At 39.6% G+C, this 16,286-nt stretch overlaps 3 protein-coding genes across 7 annotated transcripts; 1 reads left to right on the top strand and 2 right to left on the bottom strand.

Annotated features, from left to right (window-relative positions):
- The first annotated feature begins 865 nt into the window (after positions 1-865).
- On the top strand, positions 866-2,077 carry LOC130139063 (zinc finger BED domain-containing protein RICESLEEPER 2-like). Its single transcript, XM_056315287.1, has one exon. The coding sequence runs from the start codon at positions 866-868 to the stop codon at positions 2,075-2,077; it is 1,212 nt and encodes a 403-aa protein (XP_056171262.1).
- Positions 2,078-5,676: 3,599 nt separating this feature from the next.
- On the bottom strand, positions 5,677-15,127 carry LOC115692435 (replication protein A 14 kDa subunit B-like). 5 transcript variants are annotated; one of them, XM_056315456.1, is made up of 3 exons: positions 15,010-15,127; positions 7,134-7,403; positions 5,677-6,073 (listed from the first exon to the last, which is right to left on the bottom strand). In XM_056315456.1, the coding sequence occupies exons 2-3, from the start codon at positions 7,387-7,389 to the stop codon at positions 6,009-6,011; spliced, it is 321 nt and encodes a 106-aa protein (XP_056171431.1). In that variant the 5' UTR covers positions 7,390-7,403; positions 15,010-15,127; the 3' UTR covers positions 5,677-6,008. The 5 variants fall into 5 exon arrangements, with proteins under 5 accessions (XP_056171431.1, XP_030475133.1, XP_056171430.1 ...); XM_030619273.2 differs by lacking the exon at positions 15,010-15,127 and adding an exon at positions 8,361-8,496; XM_056315455.1 differs by lacking the exon at positions 15,010-15,127 and adding an exon at positions 8,361-8,491 and having other exon boundaries at positions 7,134-7,397.
- LOC115692434 (replication protein A 14 kDa subunit B-like) lies at positions 12,298-15,130 on the bottom strand. Its single transcript, XM_030619272.2, has 3 exons — positions 15,010-15,130; positions 13,780-14,049; positions 12,298-12,724 (listed from the first exon to the last, which is right to left on the bottom strand). The coding sequence occupies exons 2-3, from the start codon at positions 14,033-14,035 to the stop codon at positions 12,660-12,662; spliced, it is 321 nt and encodes a 106-aa protein (XP_030475132.1). The 5' UTR covers positions 14,036-14,049; positions 15,010-15,130; the 3' UTR covers positions 12,298-12,659.
- Between the last annotated feature and the right edge of the window lie 1,156 nt (positions 15,131-16,286).

The raw sequence follows: 16,286 nt of genomic DNA on the forward strand, positions 1-16,286 counted from the left end.
CCCCTTCATTCTTTTTCTCGTTTTTTGTTTTTGGTTTGTTGAGGGTGATGACCTGATGAGAATAATGTTCTTTTTCTTGTATTCAGGTTTTGTCCAATTAGTTGACATGTCGAGATCTAACGAGGAACAAGAAGAATATTCAACTACAGAACGATCCAAGAGACGTAGAGTTGCATCCTTAGTTCATGAGGATGAGGAAAATAACTCTATTTGCTCTAAACGATCAAAAAGATGCACTTCTGTGGTATGGTCTGAATTTGAAAAGTTCATAGATGAGGATGGCTAGGAAAAGGCCAAGTGTAAGTGGTGCGAACTAACTTACATGGCTAGCCATGGGACAAAAAATTTGTTGCGTCATTTAAGTACTTGTCCCAATCGAGAGGCCAATGTTGATGATTCCACGGAACGATTTGATCAAGCTGTGTTTAGAGGTAAGCTCGCAAGAGCGATAATCAAACACAATTACACCTACTCTTTTGTAGAGCATGAGGCTACTAGAGAGTTGCTTAGTTACCTCAACCCCAATGTGAAGCACATATCAAAAAATACAGCAAGAAATGATGTGGTAAAAGTTTATGAGAAAGAGAAGAGAAATTTGAAATCAAATTTAGTGTCACTTTCGAGCAGAATATGTTTGACTTCTGATCTGTGGACTTCTATCACAACGGATCATTATATGACTGTCACTGCCCATTACATTGATGAGAATTGGGAATTACATGCAAAGGTGTTGTGCTTCTCCTATGTGCCACCTCCATATAGTGGCGCCATTCTACTGGAAATTTTTTTTACTTTGTTGAGAGATTAGGGCATTGAAAGGAAGATTTTCAGTATTACGTTAGATAATGCATCATATAATGACAGTATGGTTGATATTTGGAAAAATACGCCTTCTATGAGATCCTCTTTGTTATGTGATGGGCAGTTTTTTCATGTGCGTTGTGGGGCGCATATTTTGAATCTCATTGTACAAGAAGGTCTAAAGGTGATTGATGGAGCATTACAAAATATTAGAGATTCTGTCAAATATGTGAGATCTACACAAGGGAGAAGAGTAAAATTTGCTGAATGTATATCACAATCATGCTTGGAGACGGGTAAAAAGGTATGTCAAGATGTGGCTACCAGATGGAACTCTACGTATCTAATGCTTGAAGGTGCTTTGGTCTTCGAACATGCATTTTCCCATTTGAAGTTAATTGATTGTAACTTTCTCACATGTCCATCACCTGAGGATTGGGTTAGAGCCAAGAAAATTGCATTCTTGCTACAACATTTTTATGATATTTCCACTCTCTTCTCTGGAGTTAGATATCCCACGGCGAATTTGTATTTCTATGGAGTATGGCAGATCCAGTTTCGTTTGATAAAGCCGAAGAGTAGTGAGGATGTAGCTATTAGATCTATGGCTATAGCAATGCTAAAGAAGTTTGAAAAATATTGGAAGTGTTATAGTGTTGTCTTATCTTTTGCTGCAATATTAGATCCTCGCTATAAGTTACACTTGTTAGAATTTTGCTATTCGAAGTTGGACATGGATGATCATGTGGAATATGTACGGAGCATTCGAGAAAGGTTCCATATGCTTTTTGATGAATATGTGACCTCTACGTCGAGAGATGATCGCTTTACATCTTCAACTAGTCGAGGTAACATTTTAGTTGAGGACATCGTTGATAACATTGGGGACAATCTTGATGAGTATGATGCATTCGAGAGTGAACACTTTGGCTCGCAATCTACTAAGTCACAATTGGATTTGTATTTGGAGGAGAATAGGCTTGATAGAAAAAAATACCCGGATCTTAATGTCCTTGATTATTGGAAAGCTCATTCACATCGGTATCCCGAGTTATCTCTCATGGCCCGTGATATATTGAGCATTCCTATCACTACTGTTGCCTCAGAGTCGGCCTTTAGCATTGGAGGACGCATTCTAAATAAATATCGTAGTTCCCTTTCGCCTGAAAATGTAGAGGCCGAGCTGTGCACCAGAGATTGGTTATTTGGAATTCCACTTGAGGAAGATTTCGATGACGAGTCTCTCATTGTCGACTTTCAAGACTATTTGCATTAGGTACTTTCTTTTATCTCATTCTCTTGGTTTACTCACATGATTTAATGCAATTGATTGGCTAGAAGATGTGTGTATATACTTTCTTTTATCTCATTCTCTTGGTTTCCTCCTTCTTGTTTCTCATCTCAGGTTCGAAAGTTTCACTCACCATGATAATTTGTTTGTCGCACCGAGGCCTCTGAATCGAGCTTTCGTGGACGTGTTTTTGGCTAAGTTTTTGGTTGGAGTGTTCGTAGGGGGTTGTGTTCAAAACCTGGGTGGATGTGAATGTAGTATGCGTTGATGATCAGGTCAAAAAGCAGGGGAAACAAGCTGATACCACGTAGCTCCGAGCTCAACCAGATGCTAAATCTGTAGATGCTTCGCCAAGATCACTGATTTGATCATCTTCTATGCCTATATGTTTGTGCCGCACAACAGACTCATGGGAGTCTTCTATTTCTCTAGTTCCCCCATGTACAGGAAGTTGGTTATCGGTCGTGTTCACATGATGAGAGGCACAAGTTTAATTCAAGAAACCTTGGTCCTGGCAGGAGTGCTTCTGTAATGGATGTTAAAGTGCTCCCATTCTCTTTTGATAGATTTTTCTTTGGACTTACCATATTGACATCAACTACTTCATTTTCTAGTTCACAATCCGTTGTCCATCTTAAGGATGGAGTTTTTATTATTTAATTTGATGTGGAGTTTTTATTCTAATAACATATACATGTGAAGAGGTTAAAGTGAATTAAATGGATGGGTATGAGTTTTCCTAAAATATTAATGTGTTCTAGTAATATGGGTCAGGTCGGGTATGGGTCACTATATTTGCATTGTATGAAAATGGGTTAAATGGGTCGAATATGGGTCGACCCATATTCGACCCGACCCAAACCTGACCCGACCCACCCGTTGACGGGTGTAAAAATACCCTATTAAAGTCGGCCAAATAATAACATGGCTCCGTCAATTTCAAACCTAAGCATACATCATCAGATAAAATGTTATTATTGAGTTAATTGCAGTTGTATGCGCATCACAATTAGTACTCGTGATTATACTCGACATCGTTTGCATATTTTTAAGACAATAAAACACAGACAACACACGGAGTCAGGCCGTTGCATAAAACGACGAAGGAACTTCCGAGAATACATTTCCAGAGAAATGAAAAAATCACACCTAGTGTTAGAAAATTACTTTGGCAATTGCAATCCACGAATTATCTAATATTGTGGCACCAACAGAGCGTTGCGGGGGGACGCCAATCCCTACCCAAACATAACCAAACCAAACCCCGGACCACCGTTTCATTTGTTTTCGCAAATGAACGGTACCTTCACGTATGCACCTAGGCGTCCGATCGGCCGATTTTTCCTTTATAAGACTCCCTTCGTGATTACTCTTTCATGTTCTCCTAATAGAACGAACTACCACTTTAATAATTCCAAAATCTTGCAGAAGCTAGAAAACTGTTGGAAGTTTCATCGAAATGGAAAAACGCAGCCTATTTTGACAGCAGAAATTGGAAAACGGCGTTTACTTAAAAGCATTACTCTTCTCCATATATGTGGAAGTTCACGAGTGTGAAGGATAAGTAGTCGGTCTTGTCATCTTCAGTGAATATTTTGGTGGCGGAAATTATCCGAATAATTCAAAATTTATTGTGAAGATATCAATTCAGTCCCAAACTTTTCGGTTTTGCCAATTTAGTCATAAACCCTTGCCTAAAATTCAAATGTAGTCCTTTCTAGTTAATTTTCGTCGGAAATCGCTAACGAGGGCAGTCGGCGAGAATTGACCGGAAGGATTATAATGCAATTTCGCACAAAACTTTAGGACTAAATTGATAAAATGGAAAAGTTAAAACTTAATTGACATCCATAAAATAAGTTTAGGATTGATTGGGTTCCTTATTTGGAATATTGGTAATCTTTCTAAGTTCAAAAGGGTCCTAGAAGATCATTAAGAAAAAGGATATGTTCATTTGAAGAAAACATAATATCACTTTTCGAAATGCTTTACGATACGATTTCATCGGTTTGCGTAAGTTACCTGTACCTTCACACGTGAACCTAGACGTCCAATCAGCTTAGTTTGCCATCCGACCCCCTTCACGATTACTCTTTCATTCTCTCCTACTAGAACGAACGACTACTTTGATAATTCTAATTTCTTGCAGAAGCTAGAACAATGTTGTAAGTTTCATCAAGACGGGAAAAAAAAAAACGCAGCCTATTTTGACAGTAGAAATCGGAAACTGGCGTTTACTTAAAAAGCATCTTTCTTCTTCATGTAAGTGGCAGTTCATGAGCGACGGAATTTTACTTATTCTAACTCTCAACGAGCGGTGGAACTTGTGAGTATATGTAAAGGTTCCAAGATCAAAAGATTTTTTCCTCAAATGTAGCTTTTGCCTTTTTGATGGGTTTGGACCGTTGAAGAAAAGATACGGCAACTAGGACGATATCGTCCAAAAGACTTACCTAATCAAATGTCTCTTTCTTGCTGAAACCTAATCAATGTCGACATTATGGAATTTCCACGCCTAATACAGTTGTAATCCTCGGATTAGATGAACTTTTTTTTCGGTTGAGGCCATGACATGATCAATCTAAGACAACATCGTACATGGGTTTGATCGCTAGTGACCCTTAAACTAGTATTTCGACTAATTAATGTCACCTTCGTCTTTTTTAGTTTATACTCACAATTTACAATACAATGCACTTTACATGATAGCTATTTACGGGAAAAAGTGTTAATTCTAAACTTATTATATTTGTGCTAATTTAGTCATAAACCTTTTAATGATGCCAATTTAATAAAAAAATCTTTTGACCCAATGTTAATTCAGTTATTCCGACTAATTTTAACCAGATATTGCTGACGTGGATACCAACCGGCTTACAAAGAATAATTAGTATTGACGCGAGCAATTTTTAATAATATTTTAATATTTTTCAAGTTTTTTATTTTTATTTTTTTTCCTTTTCATATTTTAATATTTTTTCAAATTCGCACAACTCGCAAATACCTGAAATGACATGAGATTTTTAATTTTCTCCACATTTCGAATTCCTTTAACGATGTGTTATTAGGAAAAGTTGCTACAGAGTCGGTTCAACACAATCACATGGACATTTCTACAATCGCATCTCCATAATACGAGGACTAGTTTTTGCTTGAAAAGATCAGGGATTGGCAATGGGCCTAAGGACGGACCAGGCCTAGACAGTAAAAGTAGGCCCAAGGAAGAAGCTAGCATGACAAACCAACAAAAACTTAAGCCTCAAAGCAGAAAAGTCAGTTCTGGATTGATTTTTACTAATTTTGTTATCTTTTCCATCGTATATGCTATTGACACGTAAATTCACATATAACTTTTTTCGTAATTTTTATAAGTCATTATTTTGAAAGTACTTTTTTGCTTTTGAAAAGTTTAAACTTGCATGGTTGTAGAAGTCCAAAATGACAAAGATTACACATAACCAAATAGCAATTAGGCACAACCAAGTACCAATGATCCCAAATAACAAGAACGCTACCAGGTAATCATCGACCAGTAATGCAGCCAAGTAATAGGGTTATCCACAGATATAGGTGGGCAAAATTGCAAATCCAAGGGAATGTTACTTCCTACCTACCTTATCCATTTTCAACAACCTAACAAAAGTTATCCCACCTCTGAGCATCAAAGAGGCTCAAGAACATGTTCAAAACATAGGTATCTCTATTAGAAATTAAACCCTGCCATCAAGGGAAGATCAAATCTGTTTGCAATAGACTGGGCGGGCATCATAACACATGACTTAACAGTACCTAAAGCTTTCTACACTAAAGAGGTCACAACAAATAAAGCAGGCTCATCATTCATGCTTTTATCGCTCCTAGCATGCGTGATACAGCAGAAACCTTTGAGCTTCACCTGCAGGGATCTCACAGCACCTCAAAGAAATAGGTGTTGGTATTCACCATTTGCAAGTTGACAAAGTTTGTTGTAAGTAAAAGTGTCTGGCAAAGAATATAAAAGTCGTTCAAAACAAATAATGAAACTCGCATCAAAAGTCTACAAAGAGATGCAATGCAGCATAAATGATTGATATGCTTTGGCATGGACATCAGTGACTGGTGAGCAGGTGAGCAGAATTTGCACGCACAAGTCCTCAGCCAGTTAAGTGTTCAGCTTACTAGTCACTGGGAAGCAATAAGGGTGCTCCAGAAATTTAGAGATGCCCTAAGCCTCAACTGAGCGATTTTCGTTTCAATCAATATGCAACCTAATGTTACCCAAAAACAGATTTGAACGGAACATTTTCATTCTAAATGGACACCTACCTAACTCACTAACATTCATAATGATCCCACAGCTAAACATAAATCAACCAGCAGAGTCAGACAACAAAATACCTAAATATAGATCAAGACCTACTCGAGCACCTTTTACAGAAGAGAGCAAGCACAGGGCATTGTTTCCACTCTCAGTGAGCAAAGGCTGCCAAATCCGGCATTGCTTATGCAACAGGATAGTGAAACTATAAAAAATCCTATATCTGGGTTGTTGCTTTATTTTCTTAGCAACAATCGGCTTTCTGCTAAGTGAAACTAAAGGAGGGCCACATTTCTTGCTCTTAAAACTGAAAAAAATGGAGGAGCTCAAGTGCATTCATTTTCACCTAACTATTCAAAGTTTTGGACTCGACGACATACATATACCATCCCACAACAAAGCAGAACTTGGCGTTTAGATGCTATGGAGAGCTCATTTGCAATTGTAAGCAGACAAGGCTTCATAAGGTTGGTCATGATGACAGGGACATTTTTTCTGGAGAGGAATTGGTTATGTGGATTCTTTTATCCATTTTTTACCCAAGATAACATTCAGAATTTCAGATAAAGTTGATATGAAGAAAGACCACGACTACTAGCTCTCCATAATTACTAAAATTTTAACTTCACTTCACTAGAGCATTGACCTTCCTTCTTAATGCAAAAGGGACTAATTGATCAAACAGAGACAACAAATTAGTGCAAAGGAAAAAACTAAGAAATTTTCCAGAGCTGAAAAGCATACCGAAATTATCACCAAAGTTGGTCCACTTATCAGCAGAGATGGAATTTTGACCATCAGCAATCCCAATAACCTCAACAAAAGTCGTGAGTTGAGAGGGCGGCAAGCCCTTTACAATCATCTGCTTCTCATCAGTAGATTTTCCAATTACCGCCGTGCCATCATTTCGAATAACCTGAATTACTGCCCGGACCTTCCGTCCAACATACCTACCAAGCAACTCGGCATTCACAAAAACTGCCGGATTTGACGTATCCATGGCTAGCTCTGCAACTCGAACATGGGAACCTTATTTAGATGCCTCTCAAGAGAGCTTCACCTGCTATTATATCGAGTATTGTAGAATGCACAATCAAGATGAACCTACTGATGTCCATGCCAGGGTTTAATTACGTAAAGCAGTAAAACATAAGAGGAAAGCCGTCCTGGAACCCCAAAAGTAGTCCTACTTCAAATTTCTCACTTTGGTACTGCTACAAGATCGCTCAACATACCGTCACTTCAGCTGCTCCGGCTCGCTACTTTTTTCGAGATCAAGACCAGCAATGAGAGAGAGAACAAATTTGAAATTCCAATTGCGACTAAGCCGTAATGTAACTGATGGAAGTTTATCTAATATGCGGAGCAAACAACAGTCGGCTCTCTAACAAGCTAAGAGCTTACAGCCCATAGAGAAAGATTACAGAAATAAGCATGGGGGTCAACATATATTATCACCACAAACTGATGTGCTTCTTTTAAACCAAGGACAAATTGGACCAACCCCATGAGCCCCCAGAATCGAGAATAAAGACTCGGACCCTAAGCTTCGACGACCTAGCTAAGGCAGAAACCACAGATTGCGCCAGGAGAAACCTCAATCTTACCGACCCACATCGAGCACACCGAACACGACACACGAATCCATAGGACGGCCACAAGCTAGCCAAGCGCATCTCATTTCTTCTTCCGATTTCGCATGCAGAAACCCCGAATTAAAGCCGAGAGAGAAGCCAAGAACGACAACAGGATCGAAAACCCAGTTCAAAAATCAAGCCCTTTCACATCCCCGCAGCCAGTGCGTAGCACATGGGAACCACCCACGTCAACTGAGGAGCGAAAAGAGAAGAGGGCAACGCCGATTCATGAGAGTTGAATCGAATTGGGGAAAGGGTTCGACGAATGCTTGCAGATTTGAACTACTCAGTTGAAACGTAATCACAAACGATGGTCGGCAATGGGGGTTTTTACCTGAAGATCGAGCGGCGGCGGTGTGAAGTCTTGAAGCGACTCCAGAAGGACGAAGAGCGCGACTCCTTAAATGGCGGCCAAAATAAATTCGAGAGAGAGAGAGAGAGAGAATGGAGGGAGAGTCTCGGTTTCGTTCCCGCGCAGAACACGAGAGTTATATATATATTAGAATAAATGAACTTGGTCCTAAAATTTATTGCAAAAGTACAATTAAGTCCAAAGTTTATTCGAATTTTACAATTTGTCAAATTGATACAATCAAATCCTAAAGTTAACAACGTCAATTTATCTAACGAAAAATGCTGACATGAATTTTTTAAATTAATTTATCTATACCATGTGGTATTTTTTTTTCTTCAAATCTTATTTAAATTAAATTAAAAAACTAAAAAGTACGAATACTTTATTTAAAAAAACAACAATGAAAAAAAAAGGGGGAGGCCTCGCCGGCAGGGCGCTACTGCCACCGCCCATTGCTGGAGGTTGCTGGCCCCACGACGAGGGTTGCCTAAATCTGGCTTACCTGAGGCTCGCAAGGCATGCTCAGATCTGGATGATCCCTCTCCGGCCCTTGCTAGGGCCCGGCGAGCCTCGCCAACCCCAAGCGATGCCTCTTTGGCTCTTACCTGAGGCTGGCAATGGGCAGCACCTCACCAACGAGGCCTCCCCTTTTTTTTCTTTTTCTTTTTCTTTTTCATTGTTGTTTTTTAAATAAACTTTTAGCTTTTTTAGTTTTTTAATTTAATTTAAATATTAAATAAAAAAATAGTAAAAATGCCACGTGGAAGAAAGAATTTAATTTAAAAATGCCCCATCAACATTTTCCGTTAGACAAATTGACGGTGTTAATTTTATAACTCGATTGCACTAATTTGATAAGTTTTAGGACTTGATTTCATTTTTTGAAAGTTTTAAAACTCAATTGCACTTTTATGACAAATTTTATGATTTCTAGTAAACTTATCCCTTATATATATATAGCATGCTTGTGCTGAATATGAATACAATTCTTTCTACTTGTGAATAAGATGTTGAACATGTACAATTTCAACAAATAATTTCTATATTAACAAAAGAATTAATAAAAAGGTACTAAGAGATAAGAGTAACCCGGTTTGAACCGATTCGGTTCCAAATTTGGCGAGGCAAACCTCTCCAAGCGACACTTTTTGAGGTTGCCCTGGCTTGGGCAAGGGCCGGCCTTACCAGATCTGGCAAGTGGAGCCTTTGCCAGGGCTCGCCATTGCCTGGCCGAGCCTCGCATTTGGGCAGCAATGGTGACTCTCGCCTAGGCAAGGCCAGCTCCAGACCATCGCTTGTGGTCGGTCACCGATAAAAGGAAAAAAGGAAAAAAAAAAATAGAAAAAGGGAAAAAATAGAAAATATAATAAATAAAAATATTATTAAAAATTGTCAACGTCAGCGCTGACATTGTCACATAGGCCATCTGACATTCAAGTCAATAATATCCGCCCAAAATTAACTTGGATGACTGAATTGGCACAGAGCAAAAGGTGGCACTAGTACAATTAGTTCAAAACTTTTGTTAGAGTTTTCCCAACCTATTATCGCCCTGAATAATAATACATCGACAACGGGATTTTTTTTTTTTTGTTACAAGTCATGCCATAACGAGTGACAAAATTTCGTAACATCGATGGCGAGACTAAGGGTGTGAATAACAACCATTATGTTTCAAAAATCAATTTATGGCCAGAAATAGATTTTTTTTATTTCTATTCCATGAATGAGTTTCCGAGTAAAATTACGCGTTTGATAACGACACAAAATTTATGTTCCCGAAACAAAATTCTGTTTGATAATGGCATAAAATTTCTCTCTTGGGCGACTAGCGAGTGGATGGCTAGTGGGTGGCGGACGGCAGGCAGGCGGCCAGCGGGAGGCAATGGCAAACAGCGGCGCGGCCAATGCGAAGGATGGCAGCAAGAGGCGGCCGGCATCGAGTAACGACGGGAGGCAGGTGACGGCCGACGGCGGTAGGCGGCTGGGGATGACGACTGAAGTCGGCGAACGGCAGGTGGGCGGCGGCGGCTGGAGGAGGGTGGTGGCAAGAGGTGACTGGTGGCCCACAGCAGTCGGCGGTGGGGGATGACGGCCGGAGGAGGCGAATGGCAGGTGGGCGGCAGCGTGGAGGCGATTGGTGGCCCACGGCGGTGGACGGCGGGGGACGACGGTCGGAGGTGGCGAACGGCAGGTGGGCGGTGGCGAGAGGAGGGCGGAGGCAGGAGGCGACTGGTGGCCCACGGCGGTGGGCGATGGGGGACGACGGCCGAAGGCAATGAACGGCAAGTAGGCAGCGAGGGGAGGCGGGCCGTGGCTAGAGGAGGGCAACAGCGGGAGGTGGGCAATGGTGAGAGGAGGGCGGCGGTGAGAGGCGGTGGCCAGTGGCGGGAGGCAGTCTACGGACGGTGGGAGGTGGCAAACGGCAGGTGGGCAACGATGGGCGGCGGGTGGGCGACTGACTAATAGCGAGGGCGAGCAATGAGAATAATTTTTATTTCTCATTTTTGTTCCAGAAATAGAAAAGTAGAAAATTTTTACTTTTTATTTATATTCCAAACCTATTTCTGAAATCAAAATTTGTTCCAGAAATAGAAAAATGAATTGCGTTACCAAACGGATTTCTGTTCCAAACCTGTTTCCAGGAACAGAAAAAAAAAAATGAAATGGTTATCATTCACAGTCTAAAAGTTGATTGCACAAACTCAGAAAGATATTCAACCAAAAAAAAAGACTATGAAAAATATATTTAAGATCGGGTTGCCGTGTTTGACACGTTTCAGGACTCAGCGCATGAGGTTTAAGACTATTCTTGCCCTGAATTCTTCCTCCCACAAAATTACGATTTTGCCCAACAGGAGGGAAGGAAAAATGTTGCACACTGCTTAGCATGGGTCGAAGGCTATTTAAGACTTTTCTAACACTTTTCCCGCTATTTGCTAGTTGCCAATACGAAATTATTCACTTTTTGTTGTAGTTTATCCGAACTGATATGACTTTAATATGTATCATGCTAATCTGGGATTGTATCAAAGTTTTTCACCAGCATCGCAGTACAGCTATAGAGGATGTGAAATCGAAGATGTATGCGATGTCCAATATGCCTCCTGTAACTGGGATAATGCTAATACTGCAAGTATAAAAGCTTCAATATAATAGTAAGAACATGAAATAAGATAACCACATCGATTAGTAACTTTTCAAGAGCTATGTACGTGAATCAGTAACTCGAATGAGTTTCTTTGCATACTAAAGTGTAAGTTTGCAATTCGCTAATACCCAAGATGATATGAGATTTTTAACATTGATTAATGACCTCCATTAATTAAGTATCTACCTATAGGCATCAAACAATTTTCTCCACATTTCGAATTCCTTTAACGATGTGTTATTAGGAAAAGTTGCTACAGAGTCTGGTTCAACACAATCACATGGACATTTCTACAATCGCATTTGCATAATTCGAGGAATAGTTTGCTTGAAAAGATCAGGGATTGGCAATGGGCCTAACTGTGGGCTTTAGAGGATGGGCCAGGCCTAGACAGGGAAAGTAGGCCCAAGGAAGAAGCTTGCATGACGCGCCCACACAAAATTAAGCCTCAAAGCAGAAAAGCCTGTTCTGGATTGATTTTTACTAATTTTTTTCTCTTTTACAACGTAAATATGCTATTGACACGTAAATTCACATATAACTTTTTCGTAATTTTTAAAAGTCAGATAATGTTTTGAAAGTACTTTTCTGCTTTTGAAAAGTTTAAACGGGCATTATTGTAGAAGTCCAAAATGACAGATTACCAAATAGCAATTAGGCGCAACCAAATACCAATGATCCCAAATAACAAGATAGCTACTGCGTAAATCGTCAGCTATTAATGCAGCCAATTAATAGGGTTATCCACAGATATAGGTGGGCAAAAATGCAAATCCAAGGGAATTTTACTTCTTACCTACCTTATCCATCTTCAACAACCTAACAAAAGTACTCTCACCTCTGAGCATCAAAGATAGGCTCAGGAACATGTCAACTGCATTTCTGATGAATTCAAAACATAGGTAATCTCTGATAGAAATTAAACCCTGGCATCAAGGGAAGGTAAAATATGTTTGCAATCGACTGGGCGGGCATCATACCGCATGACTTAGAACTACCTAAAGCTTTCTACAATAAAGAGATCATAACAAATACAGCAGACTCACATCATTCAAGCTTTCATCGCTCCTAGCATGTGTGATACAGCAGAAACCTTTGAGCTTCACCTGCAGGGATCTCATAGCACCTCAAAGAAAAAGGTGTTGGTATTCGCCATTTGCAAGTTGACAAAGTTTGTTGTAAGTAAAAGTGTCTGGCAAAGAATAGGAAAGTTGATAAAAAAATAATGAAACTCGCATCAAAAGTCTACAGAGACGTACAATGCAGCATAAATGATTTATATGTTTTGGCATGGACATCAGTGACTGGTGAGCAGAATTTACATGTACAAATCCTCAGCCAGTTAAGTGTTCAGCTTACTAGTCACTGGGAAGCAATAAGGGTGCTCCAGAAATTTAGAGATGCCCCAACAACTAAGTATCAACTGACCGATTTTCATTTCAATCAATATGCAACCTAATGTTACCCAAAACAGATTTGAATGGAACACTTTCATTCTAAATGGACACCTATCTAACTCGCAAACATTTGTAATGATCCCACAGCTAAACATAAATCAACCAGCAGAGTCGGACAAAGAAAAAACCTAAATATAGATCAAGACCTACTCAAACACCTTTTACAGAAGAGAATAAAGGGATCGTTTCCACTATCAATGAAAAAAGGTTGCCAAAACCGGCATTGCTAATGCAACAGGATAGTAAAACTGTAAAAAATCCTATGTTTGGGTTGTTTTTTTATTTTCTTGGCAAGGAACAATCAGCTTTCTGCTAAGTGAAACTAAATGAGGGCCACATTTCTTGTTCTTAACAACTGAAAAAGTAGAGGAGCTCAAGTGCATTCATTTTCACCTAACTATTCAAAGGTTTCGACTCAACAACATACATATCCCATTTCACAACAAAGCAGACCTTAGTGTTTACATGCTATGGAGAGCTCATTTGCAATTGTAAGGATGGTTATGCTACAAGGCTTCGAAAGGTTGGTCAATGTCATAATGACTAGGACATTTGTCTGGAGAGGAACTGGTTATATGGATTCTTTTACCCAATTTTTACCCAAGTAACCTTCGGAATTTCAGATAAAGTTGATATGAAGAGAGACCACGACTACTAGCTCTCCACTATTACTAAAATTTTAACTTCACTTCACTAAAGCATTGACCTTCCTTCTTAATGCAAAAGGGACTAATTGATCAAACAGAGACAACAAATTAGTGCAAAGAAAAAAACGAAGAAAAAAGCATACCGAAATTATCGCCAAAGTTGGTCCACTTATCAGCAGTGATGGAATTTTGACCATCAGCAATTCCAATAACCTCAACAAAAGTTGTGAGTTGAGAGGGCGGCAAGCCCTTTACGATCATCTGCTTCTCATCAGTAGATTTTCCAATTACCGCCGTGCCATCATTTCGAATAACCTGAATTACTGCCCGGACCTTCCGTCCAACATACCTACCAAGCAACTCAGCATTCACAAAAACCGCCGGATTTGACGTATCCATGACTAGCTCTGCAACTGAACACGGGAACCTCATTTAGAAGCCTCTCAAGAGAGCTTCACCTACTATTACATCTACCACTGTAGAATGCATGATTATGATGAGCCTACTGATGTGCACGCCAGGGTTTAATTACGCAAAGTAGGAAAACATAAGAAGAAAGCCGTCCCGGAACCCCAAAAGTAAGTCCTACTTCATATTTCCTCACTTTGGTACTGCTACAAGATCGCTCAACAGACCGTCACTTCAGCTGCTCCGGCTCGTAATTTTTTTCGAGATCAAAACCAGCAGTGAGAGAGAAAACAAATTTGAAATTCCAATAGCGATTAACCCGTAATATAACTGATGGAAGGTTATCTAATATGCGGAGCAAACGACAGTCGGCTCTCTAACAAGCTAAGAGCTTACAGCCCATAGAGAAGACTACATAAATAAGCATGGGGGTCGACACATTCTATCAGCACAAACTGTGATCGTTTCTTTAAAACCAACGACAAACCGGACCAACCCCATGAGCCTCCAGAATTGAGAATAAAGACTCGGACCCTAAGCTTCGACGACCTAGTTAAGGCGGAAACCACAGATTGCGCCAGGAAAAACCTCGATCTTACCGGCCCACATCGAGCACACTGAAACATGACACGCAAAGCCATAGGAGGACGGCCACAAGCTAGCCCAAGCGCGCATCTCATTTCTTCTTCCGATTTCGCATGCGGAAACCCCGAGAACCGGACGAGAAGAGCAACAGATCGAAAACCCAGTTCCAAAAATCAAGTCCTTTCCACATCCCCGCAGCAAAGTGCACAACACACGGGGAACCACCCCGCATCAATAGAGGAGCCAAAAGGAGGCGAGGGCAAAAGCCGGTTCGTAAGAGCTGAATCGAATTGGGGGAAAGGGTTCGAACTAATGCATGCAGGGTTGAGTCACTCGACGAAACCTGACGACAAACGATTGTTGGGAATCAGGGTTTTTACCTGAAGAACGAGCGGCGGCGGCGGCGGCGGCGTCAAGTGTTGAAGCGACTCCGAGACGAGGAAGAGCGCGACTCCTTCAATGGCGGTGAAATCAAATTGTAGAGAGAGAGAGAGACAGGGGTAGAGAGAGAAGGGAGGGGAGGGTGTCGATTTCATTCCCGCGCAGAACACAGGTGTGGGCCCTTCCGCCTTTTATTAGTTCCGAGCCCAGCTAAAGTCACGTGCGATGCACGGTTTCACGAATCAAAATACGCCCCCCTTAAAACTATTGATCTTATTAGGGCTTAGGCTACGTTTGGTGGTCGGGATAAAATTCGGGATAGGATAAATTTTATCCTATCCCGTGCTTGGTGTCTGCCCAAGATAAGATAAAATCGGATATAGGAGGGATATAGCCCGGATAAAATTATCTCACGAGGGAGGTGAGATAAAGGTGGATAGGATTTCTAATATTCATAATATAAAAGTTCATTTTGTCGAATAAAAAACTTGTTAAATTAATAAAATTAAAATAATATTTGAATATAAATAGTATATGAATTTTAATATAAAAAATTCAAAATAACAATAATTTCGTTTTTTATTTATTCTTATTTTTATTTATATATTCAAAATTTATTTATATCTTGTCATATAAATTTCATATATAAATCAATACTAATGTATTTATATTTTATATATTTTTTAGGTATATTAGTATAGCTTGCTATTTAATAAAAATTTATTAGAGAATGATGGAAGGGGAAAAAATAAATAAAAAACAAAATAATTAAAAAAAGAGAGGCAAAAATAATAATAAAAATAAGCAAATAAAAATGAAATAGGTAAGAGTGTCGTGAGAGAAATTTTTATAATCTCCGCTTATGCAATTATTAGATTCGTTTACATTAATATGATGTAATGAACATGGTAAGATGTGAAAATATCCGGCTTTATTTCCGTGATTCACCAAACAGTAGATAAAATACAGCAAATCCCTTGAATTTCAAATCCTATCCTATCAAATCCTATCCCGACTAGAAATCCAGACGACAATACGCAGTTTTAAGAGTAATCGGTTCCGAGTGGGCCGATTTCCCCCCATGAACTATACAGACCTATCATTTTTTAACGGGCTAATGGAATTGATGGCATGTTTTGTTTTTCTTTAAGCATGTAATTCATAATCCATTAAGAATCCTTTTAGGCTTTGTGTCAAACACGGATGCAATTCTTTTTACTTAAGAATAATGTGTCAAATGTGTACAACTTCAACAGATACTTTCTATTTTATTAAA

The sequence above is a fragment of the Syzygium oleosum genome, unplaced genomic scaffold (assembly GCF_021117445.2).
Source record: "Syzygium oleosum isolate NSW1041296 unplaced genomic scaffold, Sole_v2.1 Sole_v2.10, whole genome shotgun sequence".
Classification (NCBI taxonomy): domain Eukaryota; kingdom Viridiplantae; phylum Streptophyta; class Magnoliopsida; order Myrtales; family Myrtaceae; genus Syzygium; species Syzygium oleosum.

Bases quoted from the DNA above. Each gene is read 5' to 3' on its own strand.
- LOC115692434 (XM_030619272.2), bottom strand. From the start codon at position 14,035: ATGGATACGTCAAATCCGGCGGTTTTTGTGAATGCTGAGTTGCTTGGT. The intron at 12,725-13,779 runs GTATGCTTTTTT...ATTCTTTGCCAG, and splicing joins CAACTTTGGCGATAATTTCG to ACACTTTTACTTACAACAAA.
- LOC115692435 (XM_056315453.1), bottom strand. The intron at 6,074-7,133 runs GTATGCTTTTCA...ATTCTTTGCCAG, and splicing joins CAACTTTGGTGATAATTTCG to ACACTTTTACTTACAACAAA.
- LOC130139063 (XM_056315287.1), top strand. From the start codon at position 866: ATGGTTGATATTTGGAAAAATACGCCTTCTATGAGATCCTCTTTGTTA.